General features: G+C 41.7%; 1 protein-coding gene across 1 annotated transcript in view; it reads right to left on the bottom strand.

The window, feature by feature from the left end:
• LOC124552388 (centaurin-gamma-1A) overlaps positions 1 to 24,737 on the bottom strand; it is a 321,735-nt gene that overhangs the window by 62,187 nt on the left and 234,811 nt on the right. Inside the window, exons 9-10 of the mRNA XM_047126650.1 lie at positions 14,793 to 15,003; positions 10,305 to 10,461 (exon numbers count right to left, since the gene is read on the bottom strand). Coding sequence (XP_046982606.1) covers positions 10,305 to 10,461; positions 14,793 to 15,003 — 368 coding nt within the window. The remainder of the gene's footprint in view (positions 1 to 10,304; positions 10,462 to 14,792; positions 15,004 to 24,737) is intronic.

The raw sequence follows: 24,737 nt of genomic DNA, 5'->3' as shown, positions 1-24,737 counted from the left end.
GTGATTCGGAAAGAAGGAACTTGGGTCCCGTGTGAGCTGAAACTGAGAGACGTTGAACGGTGTTGGTGTGTTTGTGAACAGCTGCTTTGTGTGTTTGTGAACAGTTGCTTCAGAGGCAAAAACGAAAGGTATTTCTGCATCGCACTGTGACTGGGGATGAAAAAGGGGTTATTACAATAGCCCTAAATGCAAAAAATCATTGAGATATCTCTGCCATGCTTCCACATCAATGGCCAAACCGAATATTCGTGGTTCCAAGATCATGCTCTGCATTTGGTGGGACCAGCTTGGTGTCGTGTACTGTGAGGTGTTAAAACCAAGTGAAACAATCACAGGTGCTCGTTATTGAAGGCTATTAATGCGTTTGAGCAGACCATTAAAAGACAAATGGCTGCAATACCGTGAGAGGCACCATAAAGTGATATTGCAGCACGACAACGCTCGACCCCACGTTGCAAAAGAGGTCAAAACGTACTTGGAAACGTTAAAATGAGATGTCCTACCCCACCCGCCATATTCTCTATACATTGCTCCCTCTGACTACCACCTGTTTATATCAATGATTATCACCTGTTTAGATCAATGGTGCAGGGCCTGGCTGACCAACACTTCCGATCTCATGAAGAAGTCACAAATTGGATTGATTCGTGGACCACTTCAAAAGATGAACAATTTTTTCGACGTGGGATTTGTACACTGCCGAAAAGATTGGAGAAAGTAGTGACCGGCAATGGAAAATACTTTGAATGATACACGTGCAACCAATTTGTTTCATTAAAGTCTCAAATGTTGGGGAAAAAACGGAAAAGTTGTACACCTTGTACATGTACAATTTTTCACAAAAACAAATAGCAACTGTTTTGGCAGACTAGTTGAGTAATATTTCCCCTACAGAAAAAAAATTAAGTCTTTCTGAGAAGTCTCTTTCCTTCTGTTATAGTAGCAATGACCAATCCACAAAGTCGACGAAAGAAAGAACACAAATAAGGAAGGTATTAAGCAATAAGGCATTAAAGACCACTTCTGTCATAAAGGAATTATCTCACATTGCTGTGCTTCACTGCAGTTCATACCAGCAAAGTCCATTACCTACAAAGGCAATACAAGACTTGAGAAAGCAATGTCACCTATGCATAAATACACAAGGAGAGAGGGAATATTAAGACTGTCAGCAGGGAACCACAACATTAGCAGATCCATATGACACCAGGAAATTCCATTGATACAATTATGTTACAGTATTATCCAGTAGTTAACCCATTAAGTGAGTAGTTTGCGCACACGCATCTCTTCCACGCTGGGTAATATGCGCGGTGGTGCTGCGTACTGTACTCCGCATAAAAGTTTTCCTTCATGTTTTCATTGTTGAATTTAAATTGATATTGGGTGGAAATGAATAAAATACACTGCAGAGTTAAAAAAACTGTATTATCACAATATTACAAGTCGTTTTCAGAGTGAAACATTTTAAAACAAGGTGCTGCACACAAGGAAACTTCGCATTGTGCACACCAGTACGAAGTCCCTTTGTGAAGGTCTTTTCTTGTGCACACCACACACCTCCTTGTTGGTCTTTTCTTTGTTGTGGGCGGCAGAAGGTATGGAAAATGCCTGGCTGTAAGGAGTGTTGCTTTCGTTGTTCGAGGTGGGCGTCCTACTGATGTCCCTTGTTGTGGTGAAGGTATGGTCAACTGTTCGCCAAGGCTAATCGTGAAGTTCATTCTTCTTTGTTCGCCACCATGCTTCTTGAACAGAATGTATGCATTGAAGCATGCAATGTCCAAGAAATGGTGGAAAAGCTTGTGATAATATTTTTTCAGCACGTTCCTGACCATCTGGTAGCTTTGTAACTGAGAATCGCACCTATCCACGCCCCACCATATGACCATATGACATGTGGCTTTTTAACGACTCCCTTCTAAGAGTTTACATTTAAAAATGTATCGTCATGGGAGATGCTGACCATAATGACGTCTCTTTCGTCCTTCCATTTCATTACCATCTGCTTGACTCTGCACCATGTTATGTACTCCCCTTTCTTTAGTTTTTCCTTTTTTACAAAGTCAGGGAACCCCTTCCTGTCTTGCCGCATTGTGCCGACAACGTCGGTGTTATTGCTGGTTAGCTTGTCCGTCAACTCTGGACTGGTGTACCAGTTGTCAAGATAAATGCAGTGGTCTTTCCCGAGTAAATCGTGTCCGAGCTCCAAAACAATTCGAGAGGTTATTTTTTCGTCTGGATAGTGGCTACCATAATCAGTTTCCTTTCCAGTGGAAACAGTAAAGTCCCAAATATACGTGGAGCTGCTTTCACACAGAGTTCGTACAACTCGATGCCAAATGTGCTACGCTTTGATGGACTATATTGCCTCCATCCAAGCCATCCGTTCCAGAGCAACAACGATTCGTCAACGGTGATGTTCCTTTCTGGTACATATACTGACCTGAATTTATGCCGCAGATGCTCCATAATGGGGCGAGTTTTGAATAGTTTTCTGCTGATAGTGCCTAGTGGGTCATATGAAGTATTGTCAGCAAAGTGGACGAATTTCAATAAAAGATGTAACCACTTTTCACTCCTTTCCTGAAGAAAGCCGTGGAAATTGATTCTCTCTTTGAAAAGTACATATTGTGGTCTGGTTTGTGAAGAATTCCTTGAAGTACAAGCATTCCAATAATTGTTTTTACCTTGTCACATGTAGTATCCTGCCAACTGTGAACCCTGGAGCGTGCTGCTACATTGGGATGAGAAGCTAGGAAATGTTCGACATATAAGTTCGTCTGTTCAGCTATTATTGTGCACAAAGCATCATCCACAAAACACATAAAACAACTCATCCCATAATATTGTTTTAGAGGCACAACTGTACCACTACCACTACTGAACAAATATTGATTACGAACTGAACTAGCAACATCAGTATCTTGAAAACTTTCAGAATTGTCATTGAAATTATTGTCACTTTTTAAGATCAGCTGCTCGATCTCCGAATCTGATAAACAACTTCTTTTCGCCACTGCAAAAGATCACTCACTAGCACAGCGGTAAAGCCAGACGAAAAAGGTGCGCTTTTGTGGCTGCTTCACCGGATACATTCTGTCGACGCGCGCTCAAGTGGACAATGTTATAACTAGCCTATAACATGCTGTGTTGCCTGACAAGAGCTGCTACCTAGTGGATGAAGCTCAACTAATACCACAGTCTCAACGGCAGGCTAATAACTCGTCATTCCCATTACCTACTAGCCACAGAACGCAGTGGACAGATGTATCCATCGAACCCACTGTGAATTAGCAGAGTGTGGATGGATATCTCCGTCATGGCCACTTAAAGGATTAAAAACACACATCCACCACCTAGCACTCTGCTTATCACTGTCATGACCAACTATATTCCCACCCACAACTACTTCTACCTCAAAGGAATCACCTACAAACAAATCCACGGTGCAGCCACAGGCGCAGGCATGGCAGCATTCTGTGCTAACCTATTCGTGGGCCACCAGAGGCATTCTTCCTACCTGCAAAGAATCTGAAACCCCTCATCTGATTCAGATTGACTGATGATATCTTCACGATCTGGGCTGAGGATGAGGACATCCTATCCACGTTTCTTCTGAACTTCGAGACCTTCTCTCCCGTTTACTTCGGCTTGTCCTTCTCGGCCCAAAATCCCACGTTCATCAACGTCGACCTCCACTTCACGGTGGCTCCGTCATTACTTTTACGTGTATCAGATCTACTGATTGTTAACAATACCGACACTTCAACAGCTGCCACCCATTTCATACCTAGAAGAACCTTCCATAGAGCCTAACCACCCAGAGTCAGCACGTCACAGATCCCTCCCATCAGCTTGTGCAGAAACAGATACATACTGTACAGTGTGTACCCTGTATCACCACTAGTTGTTTCCTTTCCTGTTCCACTTACAAACAGAGCAAGGGGAAAATGACTATCTATATTCCTCTGTATGAGCCTTAATTTCTTATATCTGGCCTTCGTGGTCCTTACAAAATTATGTTGGCATCAGTAGAATAATTCTGCAGTCCGCTCCAATGCTGGTTTCCTAAATTTTTTCAATAGTGTTCCTCAAAAAGAAAGTCACCTTCCCCCAAAGGATTCCCATTCGAGTTAATAAAGCATCTCTGTAGCACTTGTTTATCGTTCAAACTTACCGGTATCAAATCGAGCAGCCTGCCTCTGAATTGCTTCGATGTCTCCCTTTAATTTGACTTGATGTCAAATAGGTCACTCTCGTGTCCTAAATACAGTCTCCTTTACGAATGACTACACTTTTCTAAGACTCTCCACGTTCCACTTCGTATCGCTTTGCTACATTACACCCAATATTTAAATGACCTGACGCTGTCAAGCAGGATACTAGTAATGCTGCGACCAAACATTACGTGTTTGTTTTTGTACTCATCCACATTAACTTAGATTTTTCTACATTTAGAGCCAGCTGCCATTGATCGGACCAACAAAAAGTTTGTCTATGTTGCCTTGTGTTCTCCTTCAGTCACTCAACTTCAGCACCTTACCACACACCGTAGCATCACGAGAAAACAGCTGCAGATTGCTGCCCACCCTGTGCACCAGATTATTTATGTGTACAGAAAATAACAGCAGTGCTGCTGTCTTTGATCAATACACCCTGTCAGGGACAACATACTGGCTTCTATTACTTAACAAGTCTTCGTGTCACTCACGTATTTGGGAACCTATTCCGTACGCTCATACAGTGCAGTGGGGTACCCTGTAAAATACTTTTCAAAAATTTAGGAATACAGAATCTGCCTGCTGATCTCCATCTGTAGCATGCAGTATATCATGTGGGAAAATGGGAAGTGGAGTTTCACACAAGCGATGCTTGTCTACGCTTTTTGGTCTTTGGTCTTTTGAACTCAGAATATGTTCCAGAATTCTGCAGCAAACCAAAGTTAGGAATATTGGTCTGTAATTTTCCGGGTCTGTTCTTTTACCTTTCATATATACAGGAGTCATCTACACTTTCCATTTCTCAAGTACCCTCTGACCAGCCAGAAATGAGCACCCCCTCTGGACTCAGTATCACCTGGGACTGGAGAAACGGAATCACATTCTCCACCACGGTTTCGACTACCTCTCGCGGTGATCCAAAATGAGAAATACCTTCACCACTAGGCTCCTTACCCCAATCGCAGAAGTATTCTACTGCACATCCTTGTCCGTCCCTATTTGCCCCTGCTCCTAACCGCTTGCCACACAGTTTATACTCCCGTAAAAGATGCAGATGAGAGACTTTTCCCATACATCCTCCCACTTCCTGCAGCTCTGTCACAGGCATTTACTATCTCACCAAAGGTAGAGCTACTTGTGAAAGCAGCCGTGTGGTTTATCAACTTGGCTGCAACCAGTGTGCTGCATTTTACACGGGCCCAACCATTAATAAGCTATCATTCTAAATGAGAGCCGTCCAATGATCTGGCTGGCTCTCCCTCACGTGAGCGACCGGCCGGCTCACGGGGAATAACGGAATGGGGAGGGCAGGGGAGGAGGAATCTGAACTAGGCAGCTCGACACGAGAAATTAATTAATGCCTTTTGTGACAAATTCATTTCCTGAAACTGATGAGAAATGAAATGAAACAAACACACATTTCTTTTAATTGATAAGACAACGAACAAGGGGCAGCTAAGTACGAAACACGATATCTGTTACGACTGGTGCAGCTTCACGACGAATGTAATTTTTGGATGAAGTTTCAGTTGACATCGACATGTATTTTGTGATTATTTTATTCACACATTAAAAACAGAAACGCTGCAAGTCAATAAATGCTACTTATTTTGCTTTTCACTAAAACATCAATGTCTGTTACCATTTTCTGAGCATGCAAATTCGAAAATAGTCTCTAAAAAGAAGTCTGTCAGTGAGCTTCTGTAAGTAGATTTATTCTATTCACAGCGGAAAAAAGTTGCTCCCACAAATATGTAGGTCCTAATGATGTCACAATTGTAGCTGCAAACTTTTGAAGTTGTGGAAATTTAGCTGAAGGAAATTTGTATACGAGTATACAAGACTTGTTTTATTACGAAATTTATCAGTCAACTTGCCTGTCGCACTGTAGGTCCGTAACTTCTAATTGTAGCTAGGCATCCTGGAGTGAGATGTTATAAATTGGTGCCGGTGTGTCTGACCTTCGCTTTGAAGTTCCTAACCTGGCAACAATGCTGCTTTTCATCAATTTTAAAAGAGCTATACTTCACTTTAAGCACTGTGCCATCGAGTACATACACCTGCATTTAAAACAATTGGGAATTCGACACGTCATTCCTCTGACGACGGCACACAGTTTGCACGTCCCCCGCGCTGCACGGTGATGTCCGGTCGGCGCATTTTACCGAGACCACTCGCTACCCGGCGGCGAGTCGGCGTGAGCACTCGCGCTCACCTAGCCACCTCCTGAACAAGCCCGGTCCACACAAACAGTCACTCTCAAACTGCAGTCGAGAGACAACCGAATCGGAATGCCACGCGCAAAGCGTGCTCAACTTTGACGACCACTTCGTGGCCCGTGCTGTGCAGATTGTTGCCTCCGATACCAGCTTTTCTGAATTGCACAGGTGAGACCTCTCCCTGCAACATCTCTCTCATTCCTACAGCCTTCACTAGTCCCTGTTCTCCACTTGCTGCCACCGCAGCACTACGTACGCCTTCTGTCCCTCCACCACCTACATTGTCCTTTCTCCATTTCTCAGCATGGCGTCTGAATGCCTCTCCCTGCCAGCTCCGTGCATGGCACTACAGCATCTTCCCCAAACCCTACCTGGTGTGTGTGTGTGTGTGTGTGTGTGTGTGTTTCTTTCTTTTTTTCTATATCTGAAGGACATCGTCAAACAGCTTAGTCAAGTTTTAAATGTGAATATCTCCTGCTCAACACCTCCTCTACATAGAAAAGTTATTTGTTAAATTAATTTGTTTTATGGTCCCTTACGCAATTTGCAAAATGAAATCGTAAAGGAATATGAGCCCCATGGAATAAAAAAAAAATCAAGAAACACACTTTATTAAATCAAATATCGTTATAAGATTAGACAAAGGATGTTCAATAAGTAATGCAACACCTTTTTTTCTGAAAGCAGGTTTGTTTTACACAGGATTCCTATCATAATCACCATCATCATCATCATCATCATCGTCATCACCACCACCATCACCATCAGTTCTCTCCATTTTCTTCAATCCATTGCTTCCATCTTAAGGTTGCTGTATGTTGTACTGTCTATCAAATCATCAAGTATTTGAAATCTCTTCCTTCCTCTCTTCCTTTTCCCTTCTACATAACCTTGTAAAACTGTTTTTATCAGTCCATCTTTCTTTCTTAATATATGCCCCATTCAATTTCTTTTTCATTTTTTTTTTTTTTGTTACATCTAGTAATGTCTTTTCTCTCTCACTCTTCTCAGTAACTCTTCATTTTTTATTTGCCCATCCAACTTTCTTTCCACACTCTGACATGTCCTATACACCATATTATTTCCTGCTCTTTTGGCTACAAAACCCTAATTTTCATCACAATCTCCATTCAGTGTGATGGCCCTACACTGTATCACTGGGAGGGCACATACGGCTTCACGGTATCACTCTACCAGCCGATGTACGAACCGACATCTCACTGCATCAATAGCCTTCCCATCATCCGCATACGGCTTCCCGCAGTGCGCATCCTCCATCGGGGCAGACAGACAGAAGTCGGAAGGTGCGAGATCTGGGTCGTAGGGTGTAGGAGGAAGAACAGTCAAATGAGGTCGTGGGTGTGCAGACCTCACGTTGTCGAAGATAAGCAGTAGTTCGTTAGCAGTTTTGTGGAGACACACGTGCCCAAGTCATTTCCTCAGTTTCCAAGTTTATCGTTGCACTGTAAGGGAAGACTTCAAAAAGAATAACTCGTTCGGAGTCACAGAAGACTGTCAGCGTGACTTTACTGGCTGAGGGTGCATCTCTGAACTTTTTCTTCGGAGGAGAGGTGGTGTGGTGCCACTCCACAGCTTCCGTTTCAACATTTTCGACACATTTCATTGCCTGTGACAATGTTTGACAAAAAATTGTCACACTCAGCCTCATAATGAGCAAGAAATTCAGCACAGATAGTCCTTTGTTGCTCTTTATGGGTTTCTGTTAGGTGGCAATGAACACAGCAGGCAAACACTCTGAGTACTCCAACAGGTGGATAAGCGTGTCAGCTCTACCCACAGAGACATCCAGTGAAGCAGCCAGACGTACGATTGTGATCCGCTAATGAGAATGTCTGCACATTCCAGAATTGCAGGAGTAACAGCTGTACGTGGCCAGCCGGCACACGGGAGATTGGACAGGTTTGTGCAGTCCTGTTGTGATGGTGACAGACACAACTCACTTTAGTTTTGTTCACTGCCAGGTCTCCACAGACATTCTGCAAGTGCCTGTGAATATCTGCAATATTCTCGCTCTCCACCAAATGAAAGTCAATGACAGCTCTCTGCTGTTACTGTCACCATTCTGAAGACTACTGTAGTGCCACCACCTACCAGAGCATCGTGAAACTATAGCAGCTAAATCAGGAATATTCCACAATGCCCCACTACATATTCAGCATTTGTTAAACTGAAATTTGCTGAAAAAGAAGTGTTGCATTACTTATTGAAGGTCCTTTGTATAATGTAGAATCTCCATATTATCGTGTCTTGCTTGTCCAATTTTTTTTTTTGTTTCTCCTAGGTGTTAACTCTTCATGATGCTTCTGCAACACAAAATTGAATGGAGATTCTGTAGTGGTTATAATTTGTGCCCTTTTATATTGAAGTATCAAACTGCCAGCACCAAACGGGCTCGTAACACCAATGCCGCCATCTTGGCAAACAAAAATTTATCATCCTCAAATGTTAGCGTAAAGTAAAATAGCCTTTCTTATGTGCGTAATACAAGAAAAAGATCATAATGAATATTTACCTAGGCATAACAGTAACGACACTGACACAAACTGCTACTTTTGAAGTTTTTGTCAGCAATGAAAACTAGATACTTTAGAAAACACATTTTAATCGCAAGCTTTTTTATTTATCCTATTCATCATCTACCACTTTCGGTCACAGAGCACCGTCACCGGATGTAAGGTAAAACAGATCAGTTAAAACAATATCCCATTTTCCTTTTAAGATGAGAAAGCATCAAAGTTGCAATTATGCTAATGAACATATCTCATACTGCTTCAAGTCAAACAGATAATGTACCACAGAAGCACGAAACGAATATATGTTCTTTAGCATTTCGAGAATAGATTAAGATAGCTGTTTGTGCGGTTTCACTGTAACACCCTTGATGACCTATCAGCTTAAAAGGAAAATGGGATACGTTTGTAACTGATCTGTTTAACGTTACATCCAGCAATGGTGGCCTTTGACCGAAACTGGTATACGATATATACAGGTTAAATATAACAGCTCGTGGTCAAAATGCATTATCTAAAGCAGTAAATGGCTTTTGGTTCTCACCTGATGAAAACAAGACAACCTCACTGCTCACTGGTGAAGCTAGCTACTGCCTCAAGGAACTCTACAGGCATAATTACAAATTAGTACCTTTAATTGATAGACTCACCAGCAGAATGTGTGGCTTTGTTTATAAGATACTGATGTGGCCAAAATTACTAGTGGAGATCCACGGTACCACTCTTATCCCTATAGGAGATTACCCTATAGGAGGAGAAACAGTAGTTTTCTTTAAAGTGATCTAGAAGTAATTATCAGAACAGATTAGCACCAGTCATAATTTGCTGTCAGCACACTTCATATAGAAGCAGCCATCAATGGCTGCTCCTGCCTGTTAATGTGTAAATTGAGTTGTCCCAAACCCCTGGAGGCTCTTCCTCCTTCAAGATGGGAATTGCAGGACACAATTTGTGAATGAATGAATGAATGAAGGAGTGAATGAATAAGACCAAGACATTCCACGCTGTTTTGTGAGACTGCAATTGTGACCTGTGAAACATGCAAAAACTAAACTCAACATTGCCCAAAAGCTTAGCAACATTTTTTATCTAGTTTGTGTGTCTTTTAACTTGTCAGTGCCTCAACTGCTTGCCGAGTTGTTATCTTTACCCCTCCTATTATTCATATTCCACCAGGGACTTCCCATTATCGAACTTAAACGTAAAATGGCAGTGGCGTCAAAGCACCAAATATTCCCTGTCGGAGCACCATATACTGGCTTTGACAGGTCAGATGGAAATGACTCGGCCGTGTTATTTTTAGGTAAAACTCGAGGTCAAGTCTCGGCACCTACTGGTGATGGTGAGCGAGCTGAGGCTCTCGTTGATGCCGTTGTTGGCGCCAGCGCCGGCCGAGACGATGGACTTGGAGCCGCGCGGCTTCTGCCCGGGGACCTTCACCGTCACGTACTGCAGCGAGATCTCCTTGCCATGCACGTCATCCATGTAGTCCTGGAACAGCACGTGGAACACATTTTAGGTTTTTAGAAAAATAGCGAAAGAAAAACTTTCTTTTGTGCAACTCATTTTATTGTTTATCAAATTATTTGCCTTTATATTAAGCACTGTAGAGGTGCCTGAAAATGTGCAAACAGACACGGCAATTACATACGCTCAATGAAACCAAACCGTAAGCCGTAACTGTGTCGATGGTCGTAAGCAGCAGTAAGAGCACAACTCGGGAATCTCTTTACGATTAATAATAGAAGCCGAAGAAATGAATAAAAAGTTTGTGCCACGACTGAGGCTTGAACTCGGGTCTCCTGCTTTCTAGGCAGATGAGTTGGCCATTACACCGCCACAGCAGTATAGCCAATACAGCTGCACGGACTACTCTAGTGGAATGCCCTCCCCGACACAAACCTCAACCCTCACCTTCATCCTGTTTTCCCCTTCTTAAATCGCCACTACTACTGAAGCTTTCCAGTATTTACATCTGTTGAGGCTCTTTATTATGATGAAGAGCATTTTATAATCAGAATTTAGCCTTGAAACTGGTTATGACAGATGCACAAAACAGTCACCCATAGCTGTTGTTGTTGTAAATGTGTGTTTGTTTTATAATATTATCAAATAGAGTGGTTACACACAAAATATTGGAAAGGAAAAGAGAGGCTCTGTTAAAACCCTTTATAGCAAAATACTGAGGCAAAGATAAATCAGCAAAAAAGAAGCAAATAACCAAGATGTCATACAAGGGTGTTATTTATCACCTACACCCTTTAATTTTTACATGGGTGAAGACAATGAGTCATTTTTTTCAATTTACAGTGGAGTATGTGCTGAACTGAAACAGGCTATGGCTCAGTTTTAATCTGTGAGGAAGCTTTAGAAGACATGTCTATGAAAGTTGAACAGACTTTTTGCAGATGAGCAACTAATCGTAACAGAACCAGAAGATGCATTACAAAAGTCAGTCCACAAACTGTATTTAGGATTAAAAATATATAATTTTGATACACCTGTACATAAAACTAAGATACTGGGAGAGAGTTGAGAAGAACAAAAATCTCAGTAGGATCTGTGCAACTGGGTAAAAGTTTTAAATATCTAGGTTACATTCCAGCAACACTGACTCCAAAATCAAAGCATTCTCCAGTTCATGCAGCACAATGAAGATACCCTGAGATGATAAAGTCAGTGCTGAGTAAATATCAAAATTTTGTAGAACAATCATAGCGCCTACAGTTCCTTTTGGAGCAGAATGTTGGACCCTGAACAGAAGAATCTACGCAACAGGAATGAGGTTCCCACACTCGACTTTAGGATGTTCAAGAATTTACCACATCTGAAATAGAGATGTAGGTCTCAGATTAGGTATAAAGAACACGCTGGAATAACCTGAAACACATCAGATAAAATGTTTAAATCGTACTGAAAGGATGACCGACAATGAATCTTCAGAAATAATGCAGAATTATAAAGTCGTGGGGAACCGTAGAGGGAAAGAACTGAAGAGTGGAAATGGTCAGTGCTCTAACTCCCAAGTGTGACATTTATAAGGAGAATGAAAAAGACAGTGTATCTCTGTTTGTACAAAACTGATTTGTGCCCAAAAAACTGAGAAGGTGTTCTGGAAGTACAGAATTATACTGCTCACTGCAAAGAAAATTAGAAAATAAATACTTTATTAAGAACTTTCTGAGTGCTGTACCAGGAACTTGACTGGTTCTACATGATAATAAGAAAGTTTCTATACACTGATGCTTGCAAAGAAGAAACAGCATCCAGTCACTGTTAATAATGTTCAGGGTGTATACGTGGACAAGAAAAAAAATCCCGGAGATTTCCCGGTTAAAAATACACTTTCTACATGTTAACTAACAGTATACTTTTCCTCAGATCTGTAAAACTTATCAATCCTTTCAACAGTTGTGGTTTTATAAACCGGCTTAGAATTTCCTGGCACTTTAGAAAACGAAACTCAGGGGAAAAAACACGTTTTGGAAAGATGTCATGTGCAGCAACATGTACACTGCATATTTTCGTATTACGAAAGTATAAATTCGAATTCCACCAATCATCACATGTTTCTTTCCGAAGGATTGAAATCGAGATTGCGATGCGCTTTTGTAAACCAGTCATAGCTCATGTCAAGCGATCTCACCAGCCGATGATACTGGATATTCAGAGCATAGGACACATGATGTAGTCAGCCAATAGCAACATCACTATTAATCAGCGTGAACACACAAATAGGAAAATGTAATTGTTTAAATTAATATACACACGCGTTTTCCGTGCTACTTCCAGAACAGAACTTTAGCGGCTGCTAGACGGGGACTGTATAACTGGCCCTTAATAGTGTAGCGGTCTGGCCAAAACTTTTCTGTCAAAATTTGATTTTCTTGGCTACACAGAGAAGACAATATGTAATATTTGTTGCCTGTTATTCCTGTTAGTCGTTTATTTCCACTCTGGTAGTCTGAATCTACTGAATTCGCCAGTAATTACAACAGCACTGATCATTTGCAAACCCAGTCAACAACATAAACAGCGATTACCATTCACCTGTTCGGCTTTATTCCGCTCGGCTCGTATTGACCCGTCACCTTTCGTTTGCAAGAAAGTTTATTTCTAGATGCGACAGGGATTCCCCTACAGAGACATCACGTACACTATGCACACATTCAAAAATCAACTTATGATTCATTCAGAAATCAACTTTGAATTTGTTCAAAAATGTTCAAAAACCAACAGGGGTGCGTTCAAAATCATATGAGTAATCAATAGACCAACGTGCGCTTGATGCTAGTCGATTTGTGAAACAAGGTATTTTTCCTCAATAATACGAATTTGGCGTCAACTGCCGCCCGGGGCAGATACCCCGCTTTGTCCCCGCCCCCTAGTTCCGGGCTGTTGCACGTATGTGAATCTGGCAGCTTAGGAGCACCAGTAAAATTTTTCCGTATAGCATCTTGCTGCTTGCTGCTTGCTGCTTTTGCTTGAACCTGCCACACTTCTGTAGCCAGAACGAATGTAGTGTAAACAGTTGTGACGTCACGCTCATCGGAGGCAATTTGTTGTTATGAAACATTGTATAGTCTTTAGGAAGACTTTGACACATTTTGCTGTTGGCAGACGCTTGTATGAGCAATGTGTTTTGTTGTTGTATATGGTGCATTTCCTTCGCAACTTAAGTTTTATTTTCGTTTTATTTTTTTTCTCGTTCAGTAACGAGATACAGTAATATTCTTTGTTAGAATATTGGTTCTTACCATTCAAAGTCACAAAAAATTAACTGAAAACTAAAACAATGAAAAATTCCCAGAATTCTAAAAAATTCCCGGGTTTTTCCCGGTTTACACCTGGATGAAAAATTTCCAGGTTTTTCCCGGATTTCCCAGTTGTCCCAGCTCGTATACACCCTGAATGTTATTTATTTTACACAAATAGTGCAGTTAGCAATTTCGAATCGGGAGCTTCATCTAGATATGGCTGCTCATATTTATGTCGCACTTGTTGCTGTTTACATTGGTTGTTGGCTGCCGTTTCCCCGACCACTAAGGTAAACATAAACATAAACAGCCATCTGGAGATGAATCACTCAATTTGAAACCAATACGAGTGCTATTTACGTAAATAAACAGCATTATTAACAGTAGCTGGTTGCTAGCATCAGCTTGTATTCTGCACACAGCCACAGATCCAAAAATGTTAGCTTCTGACAAAACAGCAGACTGAACGTTTTTGTTCCAAATAGCATTAACGCTGGGGCAACACATGTTAGTGGTAACAAAGGTACAGATATGCAGTAGTGAGCTTTTAAATAGTAGAGCTGTAGGCAACAAAAACCACTTCTCATATATTTTAAGTTTTGGAAGTCCAGAGGAATGCTCGGCACAAAGACCGTGCGCCATCTACTAATGTGTCTGTCCACGGTTTGACACTGGATCAATTCTAGGGACATGCAACAGAGTACCGAGAACACAACAGCACTGAAAACACATTTTGTGAAACAATAGCACTTAAGAGTATTTTCCATTTCTACTCTTCAATTGACGGAATGATCAATTTTAACATCTTGAAATACAGAACAGTGTTAACGAGACTGATCTTTCCAGAATGAGATTTCCACTCTGCAGCGGAGTGTGCGCTGACATGAAACTTCCTGGCAGATTAAAACTGTGTGCCGGACCGAGACTCGAACTTGGGACCTTTGCTCATCGTGGTGGTGGTGGTTGTGTTGTTATCAACAATGGAACCATAATATTTTTCTCTGCAAAAGTGGAGATCATGGAGAACAGTGAGGGGTTGATTTGAGAGTAGACAGTGGTACTCACGTGCAGGCTGGGGTGGTAGGTGAGGCGGCCGTCGTCGCAGAGTGTCACGTACTTCTTCTTCCACTCCTTGTTGAGCGCCTTGCTGGAGCGCTTGTACAGGTAGCCCTGCTTGAGTGGGATGGCGCGTCCACTGCCCAGCTCCGTGCCGTTCTTCAGCTTGTCCTCGCCCTTCTTGGAGGGAGTGAACAGGTTCGACCGCCTGCGGCTTTTCCTGAAATTCCATACACACTTAGCTGTCACACATATAAAAAGGCACGACTGTGTGTGTGTGTGTGTGTGTGTGTGTGTGTGTGTGTGTGTGTGTGCGTGTGAATATTCCCTACATAACAGTGTTCGTTGTTTAATTATTAGCTCCAATAATACAATACTAAAGATAGTAGTTTATGCAATATAAGTTCAGAAGAAGCATACGAAAAAACCTCGTCAATAATCGGAAGTTTAAATTAAAATAACTAATGAAAAAAAATTAATATGTTAAATTATTCTTAATGTTTTCAACTGCGTAGAAACTTTCAATGCCCTTCGTTTTGGAGCTACCTCGATATGTCTCGAGTTTTGTCTGCACTGAGGAGGGAAAAAGCCTCGTAATCTTGCAACCACGTGGGCTTCTTCCACAAAAATTACCCAGAAATACACAATCTGCGTTCTTCTAGTACGAGTAGCACTCCAGCTTGTGTGTGGTGTGGTAAGACTTGCGCCACCACCTCTGGGTGCGGTTCATACGTAACCCATTTGATACTACTTATGTAAATAAGATTTAGTGTTCTGATTACTTGTCGGGTGATGAAAACTCTTAGAAATAAACATACTATCGTGTTACTAGTTACTAATGTATTTATATGACCTGAATTACAATATGTCTACTGCTATAGAAGAGATCTCTCAGTGTTTGTACGCGGGTTGGACAAAAATATGGAAACACCACAAGAAACGCACGCTCGAACATAAATGCGGACGCTAGACAAGCCCGCAGGTCGCGCTGTCGTTTTTCACCTCGGACGACACCTGTGCAAAGTCCTCGATACGTTGCAAGTGCCGGCCGTGGTCGCGACAGTGTTGTGTGCATTACGTTAGAGATAAAATGTGGCAAATTGTTGGTGCCTCCGTGACCTACAGGGATGAAGTATTCGGTGTCTCGAGGCGCCCGTACCGAAAATTTCTTCCGCGTACAGGGAAAGTGGAAAAATAGCATCCACCGAGTCACAAACGGGGACGAAAGTGTGTGTCGAGTGATCGTAGCAGGTGGTCACTGGAGAGGATCGTGATGAAAAATGTGACGACAGCAGATGCAAAAGTCACTGCAGAACCGAATGTCGCATTCGCAAACCTCGTCGGCACCGAAACAACGTAAGCGAGGAACCGCAGAGCGACCCGGAATTCGAAACCCGTCATCGGCGGTGTATGTGGTAATAACTGGAAAATTTGCTGCTAAAGCCATAAAACCTGGTCTGTGGAGCAATGTAAAAAAGCCATTCGGTCAGATGAGTTTTGTTATACACCGTTTCTCACTTAGTATACATTTCACATGTAGCAGGAGTTGAGTGACAATTTGGGCAGCCGTACTGTGGTGTTCCACGGGCACGGGTCACCCTAATGCCGAAGATTATGTGAGCATTTTGACCGATCAGGTCCATCCCACTGTACAATGTTTGCTCCCCATTAGTGATGCCGTGTTCCGAGATGAAAAGGCCCACGTTCGCAGGACGAATTGTCGCACCTTCCCTGGACGCCACAGTTACCATATTTTAATACTGTTGAGCCTTTGTGGGTGAACGATGGCTATCCACCTCTATCACTGTTCCTTCAGCTTGTCACTATTTTGCAGGAAGAATGGTTTAAGATGCCCCTGAAAACCATGCAATATCTGTATTTATGCATTCTGATATGAAAGGAAGCTTTTTTGAAAGCCAGCAGTTTTCCTACACAATATTACACATGGTAATGTATTGTGTTTTTGCTGTTTGCATATTTTTATCCATGCTCTGTAGGTTACTTGTTAATGCTTGCATATCACATCATGACAAGTACGTTCGTACAATGTGCGCGCGCGTGTGTGTGTGTGTGTGTGTGGGGGGGGGGGGGGGGGCGCACCCCTGCATAGTTTGCCAGTAGGCAACAATCACTGTGGGGTTGACACACACACATCACCCATATTTGTGTGTGTGCGTGTGGGGGGGGGGGGGGGGGAGGGGAGTTGGGTAAGCAGTAATGTGTAAGCAAAACCCTTGAACATTCACCAAATTTTCAACTGAATGTAGTAAAATTGTAGTTTCTTTTTTCATTACTGTTCACATTGTTACCAACCAGAGAATTAAAATAAAGCTGTCGAAGAAAACTTAACACTTCAAAAAATTCCCTAGTTTTCTATACTCTGGATGATTCTAAATGGGTAGGCCACCAAGTGGAAGAACTAATCACATAAGGGAGGGTTTCTGCTGGAGTGTGTGAGTTTCAAGTGCTAGCCGCATTAAAAACAACTTGGAAGGAGTTTGTGACTGACATTTCTGATGGTTAATTTGCAATAATTGTACTGATCACACTGAGATAATCTTAAACTTTGTGCGTGGCCGAGCGGTTCTAGGCGCTACAGTCTGGAACCGCGCGACCGCTACGGTCGCAGGTTCGAATGCTGCCTCGGGCGTGGATGTGTGTGATGTCCTTAGGTTAGTTAGGTTTAAGTAGTTCTAAGTTCTAGGGGGCTGAAGACCTCAGATGTTAAGCCCCATAGTGCTCAGAGCCATTTCAACCATTTTTTAAACTTTGTGCCAAATCCCATTTCCCACTTTCTGTGAGCTGCTGCCTCAACTGTTGGACTGCCTGAGCAGGCCTCCAGGCCTGACTCCTGAATTTCATCACCACTCGTAATCCTACCTACGATTTCCGGAGACCACTACCAGAAATTCTGTTGAGGGGTACGTGTGATATCATTTCTGCTAATTGCACCTCTATTAGTTTCATTTCCAATGAGATATTCCACTAGCAGTGTCTGGAAATCATATGAAGAAACACCAGGGACAATGTACGTTTGTAACTAGAGTATGTGTGAATTAGAAGGAGTGAAGTTGCATGTCAGGCAGCCAAAAATGTATATGTGGGGGTGGTGTAGCACTATGAGCTGCCTGCCTCCTCGCCACATACGTCCCTCTTGCTACTGATGTACAGGGCCTCTTCCATTGGTCAACAAAGAGAGCTGAAGTGATGTTAATGTGCTTTCAGATATGCCAAAGTTTTATGATGCACTGGCCCTTCCTTTGTCAAGTTACACGCCCCGGTACCTGCTCGAAAGATACCTCATTTCCTCGCTTCCGTAAGTGCTGTGGATTGTCTAGTTTTTTAGCTGCCGGTCCCACAGTGGAGATAGCCTGAAGGCCTGTTCAGGACTCTGCCATTACATGTCTTCTGCACTATTTGGGCTCCAAATGTTAAGCAAGTATCGATGATACAGGAATACATAAACTAGGACCAGCAGTTGAATTTGAAACAGGAGGATAGTCTGTGAGCAGCAAAAGTGATGCTCCACTGTAAACATACGAGGGTCGTTTCAGAAGTGCTGCACACTGCGCATGTACGGCCGTTACGGTGGTATGACCGAGTTAAAGTCATGTCAGTAGCGAGCAAGACTCCATGTGTGACCATCGTATGTGTTCGCTCGTTTGTATAGCTGTGTCACGAGTAATTCAGTTTTAGAATTGAAGCAGAAACTGAATCTTTTTGTGAAGAACCTACTTGTGTTCCGAAAGAATAAGCTAAACACAGTTGGCGAGGCATGTTTGTTGCTGTTAGAAGTAGTTTATCTTGGAGCAAAATTGAAGTAGATAGTCCCTATGAGTTAGTATGGGCAGAGGACATTCTTGCCAACCGGAATAAAATAATAATTGGATCCTTTTACCTATCCCAATTCGGATGATACAATTGCTGAAAGTTTCAAAGAGAACTTGAGTTTAATTTTAAACAACTCATACAATTATAGTTCGTGACGACTTTAATTTACCCTCGATATGTTGGTGCAAATCCATGTTTAAATCCGGAGGTATGAATAAAACAGCATCTGAAATTGTGTTAAATGCATTCTCTGAAAATTATTTCGAGCAGTTAGTTCATGAACCCACACGAATAGTAAACGGTTGTGAAAACACACTTGGCAAAAATGTTCAATTGTGTGTGAAATCTTATGGGACTTAACTGCTAAGGTCATCAGTCCCTAAGCTTACACACTACTTAACCTAAACTATCCTAAGGACAAACACACACACCCAAGCCCGAGGGAGGACTCGAACCTCCGCCGGGATCAGCCGCACAGTCCATGACTGCAGCGCCTTAGACCGCTCGGCTAACACACTTGGCCCCTTAACAACAAATAATCCTGAGCTAATAACAAGCATCAAAAAGGATACAGGTCTAGGCGTAGCGAGGTTGAATATTGTAACTCCCAAAGCCTCCAAAAATAAACGAAAAACATACCTATTCGAAAAAGCAGATAAAAACTCTCTTGACGCCTTCCTGAGAGACAATCTCCACTCCTTCCAAATTAACAATGTCAGAAATAGTACCGGCAGCAAATGAGAGATTTATACCAAATAAATTACAACACGACGGAGCTGATCCTCCTTGGTACACAAAACGGTCAGAACACTGTTGCAAAAACAACGAAAGGAACATGTCACATTTAAACGGACGCAAAATCTCCAGGGGCTTCGACTTATAAAATATATTAGTGGGAGGGTGGTGGTGGTGGGGGGGGGGGGGGAGGATACTGAGGGTCTTTCCCCGGAAATTTTCTAAATTTTAGATGAAAAATAGTGAGTTTTAAAGTTTTTTTTACATTTTGGAGTCATATGATCAACATTAGAACCCCGAAAACTGGACTCTCGATAACTCGACAAGCCTGATACATTTTTTGGCTTTGAAATAAATAAATAAATAAAACATAAGCACACACGGTATTTTGTAAAAAGCTAATTTAATTTACAGTAATAATCATGCTTATAGACTATTACAGAGCAGTGAATATATAAAAGTTAATGCTTTAATACAGTTAATACAGTATGCCTAATATTTTCAGTCAATAAGTATGTAATTAGTGGGTTTTAATTGGGTCTTACATCCTAAAAATATTTAAGTATTTGAAAATAACTAATACAGTACTACAGTAATATAGTAACACAGTAATAAACTAGTACTAATATTTCGAAACTGAAAATTTAACATTATGTATGTATATCATTCTCTATTTTATAAAGATTTTTAATATTGCTCTAACTGCCATTATTAGGGCTAGAGCGTCTTTAGAAAGGTGCAAATGTCGAGTGTCTGACTGGATTACTGAATATGAAGTCGTTGATGAGTGGTCGGATATCCAATTCATCAGAAACATCTCGGAGGGCATGAAGAACAGCCAAGCTGTTCAATCGCTTCTGTCCCACTGTTGATCGTAGATTTGATTTCAGACGTCTAAGGGCGCTAAATGACCGTTCTGCTGTTTCTGTCGTGATTGGAACTACTTGGAGAAGCTTACTGCACTTCACTACTTCACATACCATTTCTCCAATTGGAGCCTCTTGTGTAATGTACTTTCTTACATCACGCATGTTTTTTTTTTTTTTTAAAGACCAGTTGTTCTTTATCAGCGAAATCGGCTAACATATTCAAGTGTAAGCGTAGTCTCTCAATGTCTAGGTCATTTTTGAAAAACACAGTTGATTTTTCCAAATTTCATTCCCCTCTGTTGACTAAAAGCAAGCATTATTGTTCAGCTGCAATGACCTGTGTGAGTCCAGTTGAAGCAAACCGCTCGATAAAGCAAGATTGCACCGTTTCACAAACTTCAGCGTAAATGTAGCATTCATTTGGGGTTTTGAAAGTGTGCGGTGAGCTGGCTTTGTTGTTTTCATACTTCTTTGGTACACTTCGATTCCGAGGAAGCGAAGGATCATCAACTTGTGAAGGTTTTTCTTTTAAACACAATTCCCAAAAGTGTTCAAAACTATCACGCCTTTCATTCAATATACAAATCAAGCCCTCATATGTTTCTTCCAGATCAGCAACACTTAGATGAGGGCACTGAATTTTTTCATTGACCTCTACTGGGGGTTCACTGCATGGTAATAAAGACGTAAAAAGAAATAAGTCTTGAACTGTAACATTTACTCAAGGTAGCCTGCACATTTGTAATCTGCCTCTGTTTTGTCCTCTGCAGAAACTGTTTCAACAAAGTTTAGAAGTTCTTCAAAGTTTTTCATTATTCTCAAGATACTAGAAGCTCGCATTGGCCATCGAGTCGGGCAAAAGTGTCGTAGACCAGCTTGGTCGTTGGCGCTCTGACAGCGTATGCTTCTGAAAGCATACGGTGTTTATTAAGTCCTTGGCTAAAGCCATAATATCCCTCATAGACGTAAGATGGCGGAGACTGTCTCCAACTGTCAAGCCTAAACTGTCTGCAGTGCAGTGCACATAATGTGCTTTTGCTTCTACATTCAACACTTTTTTTAGTACTTCAAACTTACCTCTCATCTTCGAGTCACCATCATAGCACTGTCCTCTTAAGTTATCCACTGACAAATCAAGACGAGCAAAAACGTCTTTTAAATTACAGTATGAATACAAAATGACACTTGTTCGTGAATCGAAGAATCACTTGTTTCGCCAACCATAATAGAAAAATGTTCAGTCTTCTTGATTGAAGCCAATACCTTTCTCAACACAGACTTTCGTAGTAGATCAATGATCTCGTTTTGAATATCATGGGACGGACGTCCATTTATACCCCGAACGCCACCAATTTTTAAACTCAGGCATGTCATTCTTTCGGAGTTCCAACAATCGAAAAAAATTGAGTTTACATCTTCGTGCCCTCTAATTGCTAGTCCTTGTCGGTACAGAAATTGCACGGTAGTAAAAATTGTCTCAAGAGCTGAACGGCCTTTCTTCATATCACTATCTAACTGTTCATTAAACTGGGAGACCACACTTTGGTTAGTGGTAGAATTTAGTTTCAGAACACCTTCTTTATGTGTAAACGTATTTTCATGAGACGGAATTTTTCCAAAGCCTTTTCCCAGTTAGAAAACCCTACAGAAGTAAATGCATCTTGAAGAAAATTGTAATAGATTTTTAGCATCTGTCTCTTTGCAGATTTTGCCACAAACTTATCCGGCAGATGCTTCATATTATAGCCATATACATTTGACCAACCAAGACTTCTGAAATGATCTTCCCTTTCCAGATTGTCCAGGATTTGGCTGTGAACGGCTCTCGCCTGAAGACGACGAAGCAACAGATGACGCAACAATTGTTGGAGGTTGACTTGCAGTATCATCAAGTTCCAAGCGCGCCTTTTTGGGAACAGATTTATCCACTGCAAACTTAACTCACAATATACTAAGAGACTATAGCGAAGGAATAAAATATAGTCATATAAAATAGTGCACTAAAGTCGGAACACTAAACACGTCTGCAGCATGCACTGCACGAAACTATTCACAGTGAATGACTGCTACAGCAGGGTGGGCTTTATATAGCCGCGACGTCGTAATGTGTCTAAGCGTCAAGGCGACGCGAGGCGGAGGGTTCCGGGCGCTTCTGCTCCAGTCGTGTTCATGTCGTCGCTGCGGCCGTAGCGCTGGCCCGCCGGCGCCAGACTTCGCGCACCGGGACAGATTTTAAGGGTGCCCGCAGCACCGTAACACTATCATGGTTCACACCATTCGTTATCAGTTAACCTGCTTACTACCATAATAATTAGTTGCTTTAACTCATTACTGAATGTATTTTACAAGGTAAATATCGTCAAACAAAGAAAATAAAAAATTCCAACATCATTTTGTGATTTTACAAAGCATAACATAACTAATAATTATTGGGGGGGGGGGGGCTCCGCCCCCCAAACGAACTTAAGAGGGGGCTCGGGCCCCCTCAGGCCCCTTGCAGTCGGCGCCTGTGAAAATCTCCGAGATTTGCGTTCTTTTACAGAAGCTCAAAATTTGGCGCGGACTTCAATGCGAAATGCTTACAACATTTTCCGCAAAGAAACTTTGGCTCGAAACCTGGTGGAAAATCCAAACAGATTTTGGTCTTACGTAAAGTATGCTAGCGACAAGACACAATCAATGCCTGCTCTGCGCGATAGCAATGGAAATACTGTTGACGACAGCGCCGCCAAAGCAGAGTTACTAAACACAGCCTTCTGAAATTCCTTCACCAAACAAGACAAAGTAAATAATCCGGAATTTGAATAAAAAGCAGCTGCCAGCATGAGTAAGGAGAAGCAGGTATCCTCGGAGCAGTGATGCAACTTGAATCAGTTACAAAAGCAAGTCTTCTGGTCCAGACTGTATTTCAGTATGCTGTACAATAGCTCCACAACAGTTCCCTCGACGAAAGACTTGTATCCAAAGACTGGAAAGTTGAATAGATCACACCAATATTCAAGAAAGGTAGTAGGAGTAACCCACTAAATTACAGACATCATTAACATCGATATGCAACAGGATTTTGGAACATCTATTGTGTTCAAACATTATGAATTATCTCGAAGAGAATGGTCTATTGACACACAGTCAACACGAATTTAGAAAACATCCTTCTTGTGAAACACAAGAAGATCTTTACTCACATGAAGTGTTTAGTGCAACTGACAAGGGATTTCAGATTGATTCTCGATTTCAAATTGATTCTGGATTTCGAGATTTCCAGAAAGCTTCTGACACTGTACTGCACAAGCGGATCGTAACGAAATTGCGTGCTTATGGAATATCGTCTCAGTTATGTGCCTGGATTCGTGATTTCCTGTCAGAGAGGTCACAGTTCGTAACAACTGACGAAATGTCCTCCAAGGTAGTGTTCTAGGCCCTTAGATATTCCTTATCTATATAAACGATTTGGAGCAGCCGTCTCTGGCTGTTTGCAGATGATACTGTCGTTTACCGCCTAGTGAAGTCATCAGAAGGTCAAAACTATTTATAAAAGATATATGTATAGTGCAACAATTGGGAATTGACCCTAAATAACGAAAAGTGTGAGGTCATCCACATGAATGCTGAAAGAAATCCGTTAGTCAAATCTAAAGGCCGTAAATTGAACTAAATACCTCGGAATTCAATTACGAACAACTTGAATTGGAAAGAATACACACAAAATATTGTCGGGAAGGCGAACCAAAGAATGCATTTTATTGGCAGGACAATTAGAAAATGTAACAGATGTACTGGAGAGACTGCCTGTGCAGTGTGTGATCCTTGCCATATTAGGATTGAAGGGGTACATCGACAAAGTTCAAAGAAGAGCAGCACGTTTTCTATTATCGAGAAATAGGGGAGAGAGTGTCACTGAAGTGATACAGGATGTGGGGTGGACAACATTAAAACAAAAGAGTTTTTCGTTGTGGCGAAATCTCCTCAGAAATTTGAACCACAAAATTTGTCCTCCGAATGAAAAAATATTTTGTTGACGGCCACCTACATAGCGAGAAACGATCATCATAATAAAATAAGGGAAATCAGAGCTCGTACGGAAAGATATAGGTGTTCGTTTTTTTCCGCACTCTGTACCAAATTGGAATAATAGAGAAGTATTACGAACCCTCTGCCAGGCACTTAAATATGGTTATCAGAGTATCCATGTACAGGGTGATTATAATTAAAGTTAAATTTTCAAAACGCTGTAGAAACAACAACATTGGTCAGAACGACAAATTGCAACGGAATATTATCGGAGAAGGGGAAAACGTATGGCAGAAGAAAAAAAAATGATGTGAAAATTGATCAATAGATGGCGCTGTGTGAGTCATAATACGTAAATGAAACCACCTGTCATGCGCAAGACCCATTGAAGTTGGTATAAACACGTCAGGTACAGGGCTTTTCCTCCTTTCTCGTCTGCGACGTTCGCCATGACCGTCTCAATGCAGCATCGCGCTCCTGCAGAAGTTCCGGGCAGAAAGGCTTGAGA

Source organism: Schistocerca americana, chromosome 10, assembly GCF_021461395.2.
Source record: "Schistocerca americana isolate TAMUIC-IGC-003095 chromosome 10, iqSchAmer2.1, whole genome shotgun sequence".
Taxonomy (NCBI): Eukaryota; Metazoa; Arthropoda; class Insecta; order Orthoptera; family Acrididae; genus Schistocerca; species Schistocerca americana.
This window is presented reverse-complemented; position numbering and strand designations above follow the sequence as displayed.